The sequence below is a fragment of the Manis javanica genome, chromosome 8 (assembly GCF_040802235.1).
Source record: "Manis javanica isolate MJ-LG chromosome 8, MJ_LKY, whole genome shotgun sequence".
Lineage (NCBI taxonomy): Eukaryota > Metazoa > Chordata > Mammalia > Pholidota > Manidae > Manis > Manis javanica.
In genome coordinates, this window is record NC_133163.1 from 26617636 (window position 1) to 26635778 (window position 18143).

The 18143-nt window shown below is 43.7% G+C and overlaps 1 protein-coding gene and 2 long non-coding RNA genes across 6 annotated transcripts; 2 read left to right on the forward strand and 1 right to left on the reverse strand.

Annotated features, from left to right (window-relative positions):
- Positions 1-131: 131 nt before the first annotated feature.
- ZC2HC1C (zinc finger C2HC-type containing 1C) lies at positions 132-9788 on the reverse strand. 4 transcript variants are annotated; one of them, XR_001853601.3, is made up of 4 exons: positions 8924-9446; positions 6824-8166; positions 1729-2511; positions 132-1635 (listed from the first exon to the last, which is right to left on the reverse strand). XR_001853601.3 is itself a non-coding variant. In XM_037025484.2 (3 exons), the coding sequence occupies exons 2-3, from the start codon at positions 8144-8146 to the stop codon at positions 2248-2250; spliced, it is 1587 nt and encodes a 528-aa protein (XP_036881379.2). In that variant the 5' UTR covers positions 8147-8166; positions 9698-9788; the 3' UTR covers positions 132-2247. The 4 variants fall into 4 exon arrangements, 3 of the variants coding, with proteins under 3 accessions (XP_036881379.2, XP_017519349.3, XP_073098220.1); XM_037025484.2 differs by lacking the exon at positions 8924-9446 and adding an exon at positions 9698-9788 and having other exon boundaries at positions 132-2511; XM_017663860.3 differs by having other exon boundaries at positions 132-2511.
- On the forward strand, positions 916-6804 carry LOC118973775 (uncharacterized). The gene is made up of 3 exons (XR_005063302.2): positions 916-1053; positions 2382-2513; positions 4104-6804. It is a non-coding gene; the product is annotated as an uncharacterized lncRNA (long non-coding RNA).
- LOC140850722 (uncharacterized) lies at positions 9490-15133 on the forward strand. The gene is made up of 2 exons (XR_012133759.1): positions 9490-9762; positions 12602-15133. It is a non-coding gene; the product is annotated as an uncharacterized lncRNA (long non-coding RNA).
- Positions 15134-18143: the final 3010 nt, after the last annotated feature.

Genomic DNA, 18143 nt, shown 5'->3' on the forward strand with positions numbered 1-18143 from the left:
CAGGTCTGCATACACTTCTAAATGAACTGAGTTTCACCATGAGATTTTTCCTATTGCCTAACCTTTTCAGCTTTAAAATTTATAACATTTACTTGCACTATAGTTTCTTGGATAAAGTAATATAACAAATGGACACTAACAAACAGCATTTATTTATTCATTATCATCCTCTCTTAACCAGGAAGAGACTAGATAGAAAAAAGCATCACTCCAAAATCATAACAAACTAAATTTAAAAGACTAATAGAGATTCCTAGTACAATCAAGGCCTAACTAATGTTGAGATTGAAGGGAACAGTAAGACAATTGATGACTATTTATTTTTCTAGCAACATAAGAATGAATAATTGCTTCCTGTGTCTCTAGAAAGCACTCCCTCCACACACATTTGTTCTTCCTAGAGGGCCCTGATCTGTGACCTTAATAACATCATCCAGGGATCCCAAACCCAAAGGCCTGGGGGGCTAGGCAGATGGGCAAACAAGTGAAGCATGCCAGGTGGAACTGGTGGTCAGTGCTCTGACCCATCTGAAGGAGCAACTGATTCTCAAACCCACTCAGTGTTAAAACTGGTGTTTCCAGAACTTGCAGTGTTTCAAGGGTTCCTACATATCCCAGTATTTAAATGTCAAATATTTTTAATGCTGTGCCAGTCAAAGATACGGAGTACAAAGCAGCCCACAGGCTACCACTGTGACCTTGGCCATACCTCATTCTTGCTATCACTTTTACCATCAAGTGGGAACCTTAAAGTGTGCACCTCACTAAACTTGCCTGGAGGGTGGGGGGTGGGGTATACAAATTGGGTTAACTATCCAGTGTCTGTATGTGAGGTTACTTTAAGTGGCCAGCCAAAACACCATCATGTGATACTTCGTTTTCTTTGTAATATTAAGAAGAGCATAAAGTAATCTAATATAAACTTTTTAATATAATTTTTTTTCAGCCTAGCATTCTGCAGCTTCACATATAAAGCCTTAAACTCACATTTCAAAGTGGTCTGATCTGTTAGCCCAGCCACACAGCAGAAGCTGCAGCGGAAATGGATCAAGAGTGAGTGGCCATTTGTTACTTGGTCAAATATTTCTGTTTTGTTGTCTTCCACAGTCCCCTTTGCCCAGGTCAGGTTGGGTGGTTTTTCTCCAGTATATTAAAACACAATCTGAGTGATGCTCTCAGGACAGCAGTCCCACAATATTTCATATCTGTTGTGCTAGCTTCATCCTGTCTGCACTGATATACCCTGACAATAACCGTAAACCTTCTCTCACTTAACACGTCTAGGACTCACTCATTAATTTTAAGTCCCAAACCCCATTTATTGAGGGCCTAATTATGAAGGTACTTGGAGTAGCCACAAATCTGCACAGAGAAACTAAAAGATAGGGCATCTTTTCCATCAAAATTACTTTCTAAAACAGAAGCTTACTGTGGCATCATCAGCAGGGATGTGACACTGCAGTGTCCCAAGCTTACTTTGATAGTAGATTTTGCTGCCTCATTTAAAAAGCCATCCAGCCAACCTGATCTGAAAGCAGAGTGCTAGGAATAGCTGAAGCTGAAGTTGTTTTGTTCTGTTTTGGCATGTGAAATCCATTAGAAAAGAACAACTGCAGAGAGATGGTGTGTTTCCCCCTGTAAAGTACATAAAGATGAGGTTCCCTTTATTATATAGCACACCACAAGGAGGGTTTAAGATACACTGGTGCCCTAACCTTACATACTTACATTGGTTTTTGGCCAGGACCATGCACAAGGGAGGTGAAGGACAGTTTGCCTTACAGCAAAATCATATTTTCTTTTATAAGAGATACCATCTGGGTGACCTTGATCTTGACACCAACTCACCCTAATGAGCCAACTTCTTTGCAAGAGTAAGAAGGGTTAACAGGAACCACAGGCATACAGGCAGAGGCAGTGGCAGGAAGGCACTTAACTAGCACAGACCACAAGTCAGGCTCGTGAGAAGAGAGCTTTAATGTAGCTTGCTCACTTTAAGTGTCTTCACCCATCACTTCTTAGGGCAATAACAAAAGGCATGCCAACCTGAAGTGGTAATTGATTGGGAAGCTGAGGCTTCCATCTGCCTCCTGCTGCTTAGCAATGGGTCTCTCCTCACTGATTTCATCTCTGTAGGCAGATCTGGAGAATGTAAAAGTTTTACTTCCACTTGCATCAAATTATTTCCATTTAGTGCTGAAGAGAACCAGAGCCTCCCAGACTATCAAGGTTTCTGCTGTTGAATGCTCAATCGTAATACTTCCTTGGAGGTGGAGGACGGTTCTTGATGGTCTTACACTTGGGAATGTGCCATTCAGCCACCTTGGGAGCAAAGTGGCGGCTACAGTGAGGGCACTGAATATAATCTGGATTTTCTGCAGGCAGGATGGGAGGCAAGTCTGAAGGGTGTCCACCTTTGGCAATTACCTGCTGGACCTCTCGACTCTGACGGAGGGAATGGATGAAAGATTCATGCTTCTGTCTCCAGTTGCTCTTCCGAGGAAGTTCAGCCTGTAAGTAGAAAGAAGGCTGATATTCAACTTGTCATTATCTCATCTGCGTCTCCAATAGAATGACCATAAGGAAAAAAATGGGTGTGAATCTACAAGATCAAATAACAGGAAAGGAGCAGTGGTAACTGACTTGCCAGAGTGGAGGCACTTAAACTAAGGGCTTGTAAAGGGAGATAATAATACTGAGAGGCAAGCCATTTTTCCCAGCAGAACCTGTGAGAGGCTCAGTGCTTACAAGCACCAGGTAGTAGAAAGAGAGGAGACACAGGGCTGAAATAGGCTGGACCTCAGGGCTCCTCTCCCACCTCCTACATCTAAGTGTCCTTCACTTCCAGCACTCCCACAGAAGAATGGGTTTATTCTCTGGAGAAACTGAACCATCCAGGTTACAGACTCAGTGGGGAATGGTTCATCTTGGAGCCGAACATTGGGATAAAGTGCCAGTGTACATGACAAATTGTGCAACTGTCAGCCTCCTTCCACTCAGCGTCTAGAGGACCCAGCACGCTGGCATCCTCATAGGAGACAAGACCTCTGGGTGCACCGAGCAGTTGAGAGAAAAGCTATCAGATGCTGACTCTGAGGGATGCCAGTTAAAAGGCTCACTACTTGAAAATCCTAACAGGAAGGCCCTTAGTCAACAAGCCCACTAAAACTGGGCTTAAATATCAATTGTCAGCCAACGATCACCAGATATTTGAATAAAGCTCTAGCAAGAGAGACCAAAACAAGCACATGAACACACACACACACACACACACACACACACACACACACACACACACACACACACACACACACACACACACACACACACACACACACACACACACACACACACACACACACACACACACACACACACACACACACACACACACACACACACACACACACACACACACACACACACACACACACACACACACACACACACACACACACACACACACACCCCCCCCCCCCCCCCCCCCCAGCAGCAGCAGCAGCAGCAGCTAGGCAGGTAGAAGAAAACTTATAACCAGAGAACCATAAAGAACTATTACAAATTAAAGCTGTGATAGCTAAAAAGAAAATAGAAATGTAAAATAATATCAAGAAAATTACTCAGAATAGGGAAAAAGATAAAGTGAAAGTAGGAAAGATTTGAAAATTAGAAGATAAATCCAGGAAATCCAACACCTGACCAGTAGGAGTTCCAAAAGGCACAAAGCACAAGGAGAAAATTATTAAAGAAATAATACAGTAAACATTCCTAGAATTAAAGGTCACTACTCTTGAGATTGAAATGGCCTATCAAGTTCCCAACACAGACATTGTAAAATTTCAGAATTTCAGAATAGAGAATCCTGTAGCTTTCAGAAAAAGAAAAAATAAGTTTCATATAATGGAGCAGGAATCAAAATGGCATCAGATTTCTCAACAATAACATTGGATGCTAAAACCAGTGGGAAAATGCCTTAAAAGTTCTAACAGAAAATCATTTTTATCTAGAATTCTATACTTGGCCAAATCATCAAATATAAAACTATTATATAAATATTTTCATTAATTCCAAGACAAAAAATATGCCTCCCATATCTTTCTTAGTAACCTTCAGCAGAGCAAGGAGTGAAACAAGAAAAAAGAAGACAGGTTACTGGAAATGGGACCCAACACAGAAGAGAAACAGAAATCCCAAATCAACAGGTCTGTACCAGGCCTAGAGAATAACCAGCCCAGACGGAGCAGGAGGGAAAAAAGCGGTGGGAAGGAGATTTCCAGAACATAAAAAATTAAATGGATGGATTATAAGAAGTGTTAGAGCATTTATAAAAACATTAACAGGTGTCTGACAGCAGATGGATCTTTTAGACAAAAAAGAAATAGAAACAATTAGAGAGGAAGGAAGCCAAGCAAATGAAGACATGAGTAAATTATTAACTCCAGATGTATGCAGGCAAGGGCAGCATTCTTCCACTTACCAGTGAACAAAAGCTACATGGTTATTAAAATGTAAAAGGTGATTACTGGTTTACCCAAAATTGTGAATCTACTACAATGAAAGAAGAAGAAAAATAGGAGGAGAGGGAATAGAAAGAGAGCTTAAGGCAAAGCACCCATAAGAGGCAGTCAATAAATAATATGCAAAATTGATAAATCAAGAAAATAAGCATGTTATTTACAAATATGGAAATGTATAGCAAAAGAGTCATCTATCAGAACTGGCTGCCTCTGGAGCTAGATTAGAGGCTGGAGAGGGATGAGGCAGGACATTGCTGATAAGCATTTTAGGTCACCTAAGTACTACATGATTTTAAAAATATTCAAGTACTATTTAGATTTTTTAAAAATTAGTTCTAAAAAGAGGAAAAGGCAAGTAAGTAGCTGCTTGGTCATCTAACATCATTACCGATGAACAGTAGGAAGAGATGTTATCCAGGGAAAAGGAAGGGGCCATCTGAAGAGTTTTACTGAAACAGACAAGAAGGCAGAGAATCAGAGTGTCAGATGGTCCCGGAACCTTTTAAGAGAATTGAATTGGGGGAAAGTTCCTCACCTTTATGATACATACACTTTAATTCTTCATCACATTGGAATTTTATTCAATTAACACTAATCACAAAGCACAATGATGTGGACCCTGTGCTCAAATACTTAGGATCCAGTAGAGAGACAAGAGGTAGGAGTATGCTGGAAGTTATGTAAAGTTATATGCTGATAAAAGGATATAAGGAAAATCACCTGTTCTTGTGAATACACTAGAGGAATAACCGGAAGACATAAACCACTCAGCTTCCAAAGGCACAAAGTGGGACATTTCAAGGAGGGAAGTACATCTCAGTTCAGATCCTTTCTGCCTCAATGCAATATATTTCCCCAAACAAGTCTACACAAAGCTAGGGTGTCTGATCTCAGAAACCCAATTCCTTAGCTTCACTGCTACTGTATTCAGGGTTTACAAAACACAGATTCTTTTAGGTTTTGGCCAGAAATAAACTGCTATAGGGGGACAGTGGATTACTAAGTTCAACAGAAAGAAAACAGGAAAAAGCAGAAACTAGTGATCATATCATTATTTACAAGAGCAAAAGGCTGACTTCTTGTTGGAAATTGGACTTAAGGGAGATTATCTCTGAACATGAAAGGGACTTCGTGATCTCCCAAACTGTACTTTAGAAATAACTCTAACTGCAAATGACTTCTAATAGTCATCACATAAATGTGAGTTTTCAAAGGCCCCATCAAACACCCACATAAACTGGAAAGTGTTAGTGGACAAGAGGTACTAGTGCAACAAAGGGAGGGTTGGAAAGAAATGAAAATGGATGACACTTTCACACAGAATATTAGAGCTGGATGGTGTTTTGAGATCATGTGGGCTAGGCTCTTGAACTTTGATCATGTGCATACCACTGCCACTTTATCTCCCTTACTATTTATTATTTACTATTTTTCTTTAAATTCATGGTTCCTAGAAATCAAGGGCTTGATATGTACACTAAAACCAGTAAAATAAAAGATGTTTGTCAGCACATCACACTTTGAAAAACACTCATTTACAAACCTTGCATAACTTTGACAGGATGGTGGACTTATTTCAGGAGAAAATCTTCTCTAGATCTGACTGTCCAAACTAGGGGAATTATGAAGTTCCCCTAAATTTATCATCAAAGTGTTTCAAAGTCCTTTCTTTTTAAAGCATAGTTTTTCTGCAGCTAGGAATATTAACCAAAAATAAAGTCCTTTACCTTTAAAGTGTTTACACTCTAAATGGTAGAAAAAGAATTTTAAACTTTCATCTGTTTACTAAGAAGGTATTTCAAAATTGAGTTAATCCTGAGAAAGCTGACACAGTTATAGGAGTGGTAACAGATCCTATTCTTGGGAAGTGGCAGAGTATACTGAAAAGAGCAAGAAATTCTCTCGGGGGTGAAATGCTGCACAATTATTTATATTTTTCGTGGCTGTTTAAGTTTTCTAGAGTAAACATTCATTACTTTCATAATCAAAAGGACATATACTTTTTAAATCTAAATTTTGGAGTCATTCCAACCCAGATTTATATGCTGAATGCTATTCAAAGCTGTTTGTGATCTCAAGCAACTTAACCCGAGATTTGACTTTTGAATTGAAAAAATAAGAGATAATGAAATCCCCACAGAGATGTGAGGATCGTATGAAAAGCTCCCATCACGGTGACTGGTACCCAGTAGTAACAAATGGTAATTCTCCCTCCCTCCCTGTATGACACATGAATTTTTCTAATAAATGGTATGAGGCCCTTGCAATGATCCCTACTCAAGTTAAATCCGTAAGACCCTTGTTACCTTGACAGAGGCTGGTCCCTTCCAGTTCAAGTACTGCTCTAGTTCTGTGCCCTTAGCCCGGGCCCTGGAGGAGTCAAACACTTTCCTCTTGGAACTCTGCATCCTGCTGCAGATGCTGGAGTGTCTCTCCAGCCTGAGCAAGAGAAACTTGCGTCCACAGTGGCTGCACTGGCCAAGTTCTGGCTCATCAGTGGAATGGCCGGAATCTGAGGAGTCTGGGGCCCTAGACAAACCAGAATTGTTGGTAGATCTCTGCAAAGCACTGCCTTGTGCCTCTGAAGGCTGAGAAAACTTCTCTTTCAATGGCCCTGAGACATGGTCTCGGATTTTATTATTGCTTGCTATAAGTCTTTCCCTTTTAAGCTTCTGAATTCCATGACTAGAGAACTGGAATGGACTCAAATTTTTGTGAGACTGTCCCCAGGTTTCATCTTCTGCCCTGTCTCTACTAAAGACCTTCTCAGACCTGGATTCCAGGGAGCAGACGGGTTTGTACATGGGGTTGCTATGACCTTTAAGTCTCCTTCTGGGGAGTATCATTCTCTGTAGCTCTCTTTTTTCATTTTCCTCAGTCTGTTCTTTTTCCTTCTGGATCCTTCTCAGTTCCTCCTCTGTCTTCTTCAGCTTTGCCTTCAAAAGGGTCTCTTTTCTTCGGATCTCCTCCCCTAAGCTCTCCCCTGCAGCTTCTAGTCTTTGGATCTGCATCCACTCAGTGCTGCTGGGCTGCACCACAGCCCTCTCTTCCTGTGGGGCAGCATCAGTACTAACCACAGATGAATTCACCCAGTTCCTCGAACCAAAGCTGCTGTATGAAAACTCTCTTGGCTGAGGAGATCTTGGAGAGACATTCTGGTCCACATCAGTGCCAGCCTCGCCTGGACTGTGAGGCTTCCTATGGAACACGGGTTTCAATGGGTATGCCCGGTCCACTCCAACTTGCTTTTTTGTAAAGGGGATGAACTCCTGATTACTGGCTTTGGGATACCGGAATTGAGGGCCTGATGAGTAAAACAAACCCTTTGCTTGGCCCTGGGGATTGCTTCTTGAATCTTGCTGGCTAATTCCAGCACAGCAGGGATAGGAGTAGCTCCGGGCTTTTGTGTTCCATTTGGGGTGAGTGTAGAGGTTATCCAGCATCAGCTCTTTGTTGGTTAAAAGCTTCTGCTGGAAATTTTTTCTCAGGTGCCCCATTGGGGTCCGCTGGGAAGAATCACCCTTTTCGTAAGGGTCTTGATTAGCTGAGCAGAGCCCTGAAGCTTCCGTTTTATTGTATGGCAAGATAACGCCCACAGGCAGAGTTGGCGCCAGCTGGAGACCAGCCATTCAAGGGCTTGGATTGAAGCCTAGGGGAGATTTAAACCAGATACATGTGAGGAGTTTGAATTTCACCCAAGCTGCTAAAGCAAACTTTCTACATTTGTCCAGTGGTGCTTTTTAGGGACAGTGGTCTGCCATAGCTTTAATTCAGTAAGCATTTGGTGAATGCTTACTATGTCCTGTGAGTGCTTATTAGGTCCTAAGGATAGAAAAATGAGTATGATACTACTTAGCTTTCCGTGTATACCAGTACCAGCCTCTCCATACACAGTGATGCTCCTATTGGATTGAAAGTCAGGTTTTAGGCCTGCGACACAGGACAGGCAACTTCCCTTTATGGCTCCAGTTTCTTCACTCACAAAATGAGGGATTCTCCCAGAGTTACGACTGGAATTTAGGGACCTTAAGACTCCAAGTCCAGCCTCATCATTTTACAGGTGAGCAACTGGCCTAGAAATAAATGAGTGGCTTAAAGAGCTCTCCGGGCTTCCCTCCTGAGAGAGGCCGCTCAAGCCCTACAGCAGGTGCCTGGCTGTAAAACCCTCACCTAACGAGCTCCCCCGGAGCCGACCGCAGCTGGTCTGTAATCTGGAAGGCACTGACCACCTGCCCTGCCGCCCGGGGTTTTAGATCCGACACGCGGAAGTCACCTTCTGTTCTGGAGGGGCAGCCAGGGCGCCCCCACTGGGGACTCAGCTTTGGGGACAAGCCCTTGCTCTTCTGTCCATCGGGCCCCTGGGAGGTCAACGTTATAACCCCACGTCTCCCCGCCCTTCCGCGTACCTGAGGCTCTCGCTGACCGCTCCAGTTCAGGGGAAACCCCAGGACTTAGTTTTCCTGACCAAACGCCCCCGCCCCACAACTGACTGCCGCGCAGGCGCTCTCAGGGGGCCTCTGTTATTCCCGTTGCCTAGTGACGGGAGCGCGTGCGCGCGCAGCCCAGCCTCTAGCCGCGCCGGAAGCGCGCGCATCGCAATGCTCACGCGATCGCGCGTTGCCTGGGTCGGTTTAGTGTTAGCCTGACCGGGTGTCCGTCCAACTGTGTAGCTCCGTCTAGCCTTGCGCTTGCAGAACGGCGGAAGTCAAGAGAGGCCTTTCTGGGGCCTCGTCAAAGAATTTATATTATTCCCAGAACGATGCTCCTAGACCCTTGCCGGAGACCAAAGGGCCCTCACCCACAAAATGGCATACTCCCCGCTTCTCTTCCGGGTCCTCTGCTCCCACCGGCGCCAACCAAGGCCCAATCACCCCTCTACACCTTCCCGCCGGTGCCACCTAAGGTCCAATTGTCTTTTGACCCACCTCTTCCTTGCTGACCTGTATAAATTAAGCCTGCAAACTATAAACTGTGCCAGCTTGATCACACACCCTGTCTTGCTGGTCGTTCTTTGTGTCCCTTGCTTGTTTCATTTCTGCAGGCGTCTCCGGCTACACCCCACGTTCGTCCCGCGGGCCGGGACAACTGGCGGCCAACGTGGGGCACCCCGGGACTCCTGCTGAAACGTCTGCTTGAAGCCCTGGCCAGGCATTCATTTGAGTCATCGCACAGGTACTCACCTGATGTCGACTCTGCATTGAGGATCACTGCGGCTCACCCGTCCGTAATAAAGATCCTCGGAGAGGTGAGTAGACGAATCCCCCAAGCAAGCATCTTAAATACCTCTTGTGAGTTCTCACTGATCCCCTCCCTCTAGTTTGCTGCCGCGATTTATTCCTTGTTTTGTCCTCTGGTTGTTCCTCTCTGAAAACCTTGTGCTTACTTTGGGCTAACGGTCGTTCACCTCAAAGGCATACCCAGGGGACTCTGACTACAGAGTCCCTGCCCTAGAGGGTCCAAGCAGGCGGATTATACCTGCCGGCCGCCCTATGTAAGCAAGGGCTCGTCTGAGCTGATGAGAGTAGCTCCAGTAGTTAAGTACATTGGCGTAGTCGCGGCTGCATTAGTATAATTCCAACTTACATAGAGCAGAAATCCCAGCCATCTTAATGGGCAACTCACTGAACTCCCACAAGGTATTTCTTAGCGGACTCAAGGAGTCCCTCAGGACACGAGGTGTAAGGGTTAAAAGATCTTAGATAATTTTTTTCCTTTATTCATGAGACCTGCCCCTGGTTTCCCCTCGAAGGCACTCGATCATAAACGTTGGAAGAGAGTTGGTGATGCCCTCCAAGACTTTTATCAGACCTTTGGCCCTGAAAAGGTTCCTGTTTCAGCATTTTCTTACTGGAACCTTATTCACGACATCCTTGAGGTCCATTCTCAAGATCCTGACATTAAAGATATAATTAAAACAGGAGAAATAGCCCTTATGGAAAACTCCCGACCGCCCTCTGCCTGTCCTTCAGTAGCCCAAGCCATAGATCCCCTCAGACCCCAGTGGCCTTGCATCTGTATCATTCATTATATGGATGATATCCTCCTGGCTGGAGCATCCAACTCTGAAGTCTTAAAATGTAGCCAAGAATTGACCACCCGTCTCACCTTTTTCGGTCTCCAAATTGCTCCAAACAAAATTCAATTAACAGATCCCTATTACTACCTTGGCTTTGAATTAACTTCAAACAAAATCACTACCCAGAAGATCCAATTAAAAACATCACACTTACAAACACTGAATGATTTCCAAAAGTTCTTGGGAGACATTAATTGGCTCAGACCCTATCTTAAATTAACCACTGGAGAGTTAAAACCTCTTTTTGATATACTACAAGGAGACCCCAATCCCTCATCCCCTCAGAAACTGTCCACCGAGGCAAAAGAAACTTTAAACATTGTTGAAACAGCTATACAACAACAACAAATTATGTTCCTATCCTATGACAGACCCTTTGCTCTCATCATCTGTAATACGCCACATACCACTACTGGAGTTTTATGGCAAAATAATCCTTTGTTATGGATCCATTTGCCCTCCTCCCCACCTAAAGTTCTTATCACATACCCCTCACTAGTTGCAAAGATCGTAAAGATAGGCAGAGAAAAAAGCCGCCAGCATTTTGGCAGAGACCCTGATCAGCTCATCATTCCTTATACAAAAGAACAAACAGATTGGCTGTCCCAGAATGTAGATGACTGGATTATATCCCTTGCTTCTTTCCAAGGTAAAACCGATAATCACTATCCCTCACATAAACTCCTTCAATTCTCATGACTACATCCCTTTATTTTCCCAAAAATAACCTCATCCACTCCTTTAGAAAATGCCTCTCTAGTTTTTTCTGATGGCTCCTCCTCTGGTATTGCTGCCTATGCTATAAACTCACAGAGTTACAGTATTCATTCACCCTTTAAATCAGCCCAACTTGTAGAATTATTTGCTATCTTACAAGTTTTTTAAAGTGTTGAGCCAAATCCCTTTTAATCTGTATACCGACAGTGCCTACATAGCATATTCAGTTCCTATTCTAGAAACAGTCCCTTATATTAAACCTTCTACCAATGCTGTTTCCCTCTTCCAACAACTCCAAACCTTTATATTACTCAGACAAGCCCCTTTCTATATTGGACATCTGCAAGCCCACACCGACCTTCCTAGTTCCCTCTCCCAAGGCAATGCCCTCGCAGACAAAAATACCCACTTCACATATTCCATTACAACCGATGCAGTCACCAAAGCTAGTCAATACCATGCTCTTCACCATGTGAATGCTCACACTCTTCGACTTTTATTTAAACTCACCAGAGAACAAGCTAGGCAAATTGTTAAAGACTGCCTGGGGTGTGTAACCTTACTGCCCCTCCCTCATTTAGGAGTTAATCCGAGAAGCCTACTCCCTAATGAAATCTGGCAAATGGATGTCACCCATATCCCTGAGTTTGGAACTCTTAAATATACTCACGTGACTATTGATACCTACAGTGGTTTTATATTTGCCACCCTCCACAGTGGCGAAACCACCAAAAATGTCATAGCCCATGTTCTCCAATGCATTACTATTATTGGTAAACCTCAAACTACTAAAACAGATAATGGGCCTGGATACACTTAACAAGCATTTCAAAATTTCTGCCATCAATTCCAAATCAAGCATATCACGGGTATTCCTTACAACCCCCAAGGACAAGGAATAATCGAACAAACCCATCAGACACTAAAGAATACAATTAATAAGCTTAAAACCAACACTATAAAAAGCTCTCCAAAAAACCTCCTTAATTATGCACTATTCATGCTCAACTTTTTACAATTAGACAACTACAACAAGTCTGCCACCGACAGGTTGTGGCACCAAGAAACGAAAAACCAATTTGCAGAAGTCTTATGGAAAGATCCTCTAACCTTTAAATGGCATGGTCCTGACCCAGTTCTTATCTGGAGTAGAGGCCATGCCTGTGTATATGATACACAGGGAAATGGACCTCGATGGTTACCTGAGCGCCTTGTCAAACCCATTAATAATAACCCAATACATTCCAGGGAGGAGAATCCTCCCTGAGAACAGTTTTTCCTTGCCTTTCAGGAAGAAGATAAATATTCATCATCATTGGACAAGGTAAGCCCACCTAACCTTTGTTAGCACAGTTGTAGGCCCACTACCAGTGATCTCGACTATTTTCATTGAACCCTAAAAAGTCATCATGTCTACTATCCATTCCCTTATCGCTACTGTAATAGTCACTGTTGTCCTAGGAGGAATAGGACCCCCTGTAAATAAGAAGTCCTCACCAAGTTGTATGGAAGCCCTTGTGATTGTAAGGGAGGAATAATGGACTTAGAACCCAGTCTGGGAGGACATAAATAACATCTCAAGGGACAAAATACTTAGCTGGACCTCAATTTATTACCGGAAGACCCGTAGACTGCCAAGACAAAATAGCATACCTCACAGCAGATATCTCTGCAGGTGGATTTTCATACGGAGTAGGTTGGAAGCCCCAGTCTTGGAAATGTGTAAGAAAGCCCAAAATTATACCTACAATTAATGGCAAACCAGGGCCTTGTCCCAACCCCTGCCAAAAGGCCACTGAATTACACTCTACCTGTTACCGCACTGTCCCAACAGTGCACCGGTGCTGATGGCAAAAAATATCTAACAGCTATCTTACAAAATAGTTATACTGGTTCCTTTGGAGGCGAGTATGATTATAGCAACCCCCGAGGACATTCTAAATATGCACAGGCCTCTTGCCATGGCCAAGTTGGCAAAGAGATTTGCTGGCCACTGCAAGCACCGATTCACATATCTGATGGCAGTGGACCAACAGACAGGGTGAGAGAAGCCCAAGTTCAAAAAAAAATTGAAGATCTTATCAAAGAAAAATACCCTCCCCTAGAGTATCACCCTCTAGCCTTGCCCAAGTCTCGTGGCATAGATCTTGACACCCAGACTGCTGATATTCTAAAAGCCACCCATAGCGCACTAAACGCTACTAATCCCAGCCTTGCTGAAAATTGCTGGCTATGCATGACCCTTGGTACGCCTATGCCCCTCGCAATTCCCACTAACGCTACCAATACACTGCCAGAACAAAATTGTACTCTTAACTCACCCTTTAGAGTACAGCCTGTAGGATTTAACACATCCCTATGCATACTAAAGCAGCCCCAGAATAATAGTGATGATGTAAATGTAGGATTTGCCTCTTTCACAGATTGCTCCCAAATTTCTAATTATACCTCATCTCTCTGCCCCGCTATTGGGCAAGTCTTTATCTGTGGAGGAAACCTAGCCTTCACCGCCCTACCCCCAAATTGGACTGGATTATGTGTGCAAGCCAGTATTCTCCCAGATATTAATATTATCCCAGGAGAAGAACCTATCCCTATACCCAGCCTTGAGTATATAGCAGAGCATCCACGCTCTAAAAGAGCCATCCAGCTTATCCCACTCCTAGTAGGCCTCAGGATTACTACCGCAGTGGCCACAGGAACAGCAGGAGCAGGGATAGCCGTACATTCCTACCATAAGTTGTCCCATCAACTAATCAACGACGTCCAAGCCCTCTCAGGAACAATTAATGATCTCCAAGACCAAATAGACTCTCTAGCAGAAGTAGTTTTGCAAAACTGTAGAGGCTTAGACCTCCTCACAGCAGAACAGGGAGGTATCTGTTTAGCTTTACAGGGAAAGTGCTGTTTCTACGCTAACAAGTCAGGCGTCGTCCGAGACAAGATAAAGACTCTTCAAGAAGATCTCGAAAGAAGGAAAAAAGAGCTCCGTGACAACCCTCTCTGGACAGGACTAAATGGACTCCTCCCCTACCTTCTTCCCATATTAGGCCTGCTCCTAGGATTAATACTAATACTTTCCTTCGGCCCCTGAGCCTTTAAAAGACAATGCTAATCAAACAGCAAATCGACTCTCTTATAGCAAAGCCCATCCAAGTTCATTATCATCGCCTTGCATTAGCTGATCAGGGTGTAGATCCTTACATAGAGCCTTGCGCCAGGAGAGACCCAGCAATAACTTGGGAATAAAAAAAGAGCCACGTCAAGGTTTTCTCATCCTGTTCCGTGACAATGTTCCTGGGCAACTAGATGGGTAGTCAATGACGGATAATTAAGAGGATATACCTGCAAGAATACAGGACAGATATAAGACCTCTGGTTAAAAGGGGCCGATATAACACTGGGGCAAGCTCCTATATGTACAGGCCGATCCAGTATTAGGGCAAGCTCCCCTGAAAATACCAGGCTGACTCCGAGAGGAGGCAAGCTCCTGGAAACAGGCCAGGTATAAGACCTAAACCTAAGACAGGCACCGTCTACCCAGAAGATAAGTGGCTCAAAGCACCCTAAGTAGTGCTCCAACCCCTCCTAAAAAACAAAGGGAGGAGACGCCGGAGACCAAAGGGCCCTCACCCACAAAATGGCGTACTTCCCGCTTCTCTTCTGGGTCCTCTGCTCCCACTGGCACCAACCAAGGCCCAATCACCCCTCTACACCTTCCCGCCGGCGCCACCTAAGGTCCAATTGTCTTTTGACCCACCCCTTCCTTGCTGACCTGTATAAATTAAGCCTGCAAACAATAAACTGCCAGCTTGATCAGACACCCTGTCTTGCTGGTCATTCTTTGTGTCCCTTGCTTGTTTCATTTCTGCAGGCGTCTCCAGCTACACCCCACGTTTGTCCCGCGGGCTGGGACAGACCCTGGAGTGTACCCTTCCCTGGCAAAAGACAGAATCCCTAGAAGTACCCTGGAGTCACTCTGCTGCAGGATTCTGGTGTCCGTGCACTTAGCGAGAGTGGGCCTGCTGATAGCCTTTCTTAGCACGCTCGGCTGCTTTGTACGGGCACCAGGTATGGCTATATACTATCTCTCCGTGCTTTTCCTCCCCAGTATGGAGCTTGCGGTCAAATTTTAGCAACTCTGCTAGGTTTTGCTACGCAGTATCATTCCGGAGTAGTTTTTGTAGCCAATCTAATTACTTTGATAGAATGTTTTACTCTCACTTGGTAACTCTGGCCATCTCTTATTAGGACCCAAGAATGACTCAGCCAAATGTAGTAAAGTTAACTGCTAGATCAGAAATAATCAAAATAACCTAGTTTCAACAAGAAGTGATACTCTATAACTTGTGAATATCGGAAGAGTTTGTCTTCATGCTTCAATTGATTTATGTAAGCTGCTTGGAACAGGCAGGCTTTTAAAATTGCAACTGCTCAAAAAAGTCATGCTCAGAGAGCATTAGAGGTATTAATACTTCAACATTACATATTACAGCTTTTATATGTTACAAATAAATTCTTTGGTGGGCCTTCCAGAGCAGCCCTTTGATTTTTTGTTTCCTTTCCTAGTTGACTTTCTACTGCCTTCTCTATATATGCAGTCCCAGATATTACCCACTCTTTTCAAGGTCCCAAATATCTCAGCATCTGGCCTGCCTGTCCTCGCTGGTCTCCCAGTCTGGCAGAATTTTCCAGATTGCCTTCTTCCTTCTTGACTTCCTTTCCTCTTGCTGCTAAGAAAGAAGAATCTTTATCTTCAGTGAGTTCTCTTGACTTAGTCCCTTTCAGTACCCTCCAGGAATTAACTCCATCACTCTACTCGTCCATTTTTTAATTGCAAGTTGTATCTATCCACATACTCCTCCACTTTGATTTTAAAATATGCTTAACAAATTGTAAAACCTTATTTCCCTTGAGCTGCTCTCTCATCTTAAAGTCCCATTCATTTCTCCTCCTCTCCACAAGACTTTTTTTTAATTAAAGTATCATTGATATACACTCTTATGAAAGTTTCACAAGAAAAACAATGTGGTTACTACATTCACCCATATTATTGAGTCCCACACACACACCCCATTGCAGTCATTGTCCATCAGCATAATAAGATGCCACAGTCACTACTTGTCTTCTCTGTGTTACACTGTCTTCCCCATGACCTCCCCCACACCGTGTGTACTAATCATAATACCCTTCAATCCCCTTCTCCTTCCCTCTCCACCAGCCCTCTCCCACCCCTCCCCTTTAGTAACCGCTAGTCCCTTCTTAGAGTCTCTGAGTCTGCTGCTGTTTTGTTCCTTCAGTTTTGCTTCGTTGTTATACTCCACAAATGAGGGAAATCATTAGGTATTTGTCTTTCTCTGCCTGACTTATTTCACTGAGCATAATACCCTCTAGCTCCATCTATGTTGTTGCAAATGGTAGGATTTGATTCTTATGGCTGAATAGTATTCCATTGTATATATGTACCGCATCTTTATCCGTTCATCTACTGATGGACACATAGGTTGCTTCCATGTCTTGGCTATTGTATATAGTGCTGCAATAAACATAGGGATGCATATGTCTTTTTGAATATGAGAACTTGTTTTCTTCGGGTAGATTCCTAGGAGTGGAATTCCTGGGTCAAAGGGTATTTCTATCTTTACTTTTTGAGAAACCTCCATATTGCTTTCCACAATGGTTGAACTAATTTACATTCCCACCAGCAGTGTAGGAGGGTTCCCCTTTCTCTGCATCCTCACCAGCATTTGTGTTCTAGTCTTTTCACAAGACTTAATTGAAAACTTTATGTGTTCTGTCCCCACTTTCACATCTCCCCTTCATTGTCCCGTCCATTGTGGCAGGACTTCCACCCCTTCCACTTTATTTGACTACCAGGCTACCAGTGACATTCCAATGAGCAAAGACAGAAGCTGCTATTTCTCAGCCTACTCATTTGATAGTGATTTTTTCACTCCCATGGAATGCTCTTCTCACTTGCTTCTGTGCCTTCTTGGTTTCTTTTGTCATGTCCTTGCTCCGTCTTCTTCCAGGTCTCTGGCATTTATGTCTTTTCCTCACCTGCCCCTAAATTTAGGTTGTTCTCCAAAGCCCTCTTGTTTCTTATATATATATGCAGTTCCAGAATTCTCTTCCTTAATGATTTCAACCAAATGCTGAAGTTTCATGTCTCACCTATGGTTAAATGATATCCAGCTTAGACTCCTTGGTTACAGATTCAAATTTCCGATTGCCCATTTAGCACCTCCACATGAATGTTCCTGGGGAACCTCAAACTCCATATGACAGAAGACAGATCCCATTCCCCCAACCCACTTCTCCAGTGTTCCCTCCCCGGCTGAAAAGCTTCAGTCATTTTCACTCCTCCCTCTTTGTCACCCCTTTCCCTCAAACTGGTCAGCAGGCTCCTTTGAATTTACTTGGCAGTGTCTCCTGTGTATGACCTTTCCTTTACATTTCTACTGCTCTAGATGAATTTGTCCTCACTCCTCATGGGGACAGCATCATTCTGCTATTCTTGCCTTCAACTTCTGCTCCCCAAGCTCATCCTCCATGCTGCTTGTCAGAATAGTTATCCTAAATACTTCTGATCCTATCAGTCTCCTATCCAGCGTCATCTTCTCTACCGATAGAATAAAGGTGAAGTGTGCAATTTAATGTGGCGTTTCAACCTTCCAGATTGGGTCCAGCCTCCCTGCCTTCCATTATCTAGTCCAATGGATCTCAACCCTGGCTATGCTTTAGGACTACCTGGAAAGAAATTTGGCGGTGGTGGGGCAGGGGGTGGGAGCAAGGTGATACTTGGATATCAGTATTTTTAAAAGATTCCCCTA

Bases quoted from the DNA above. Each gene is read 5' to 3' on its own strand.
- ZC2HC1C (XM_037025484.2), bottom strand. From the start codon at position 8,146: ATGGCTGGTCTCCAGCTGGCGCCAACTCTGCCTGTGGGCGTTATCTTG. The intron at 2,512-6,823 runs GTAACAAGGGTC...TTCTACTTACAG, and splicing joins AGGGACCAGCCTCTGTCAAG to GCTGAACTTCCTCGGAAGAG.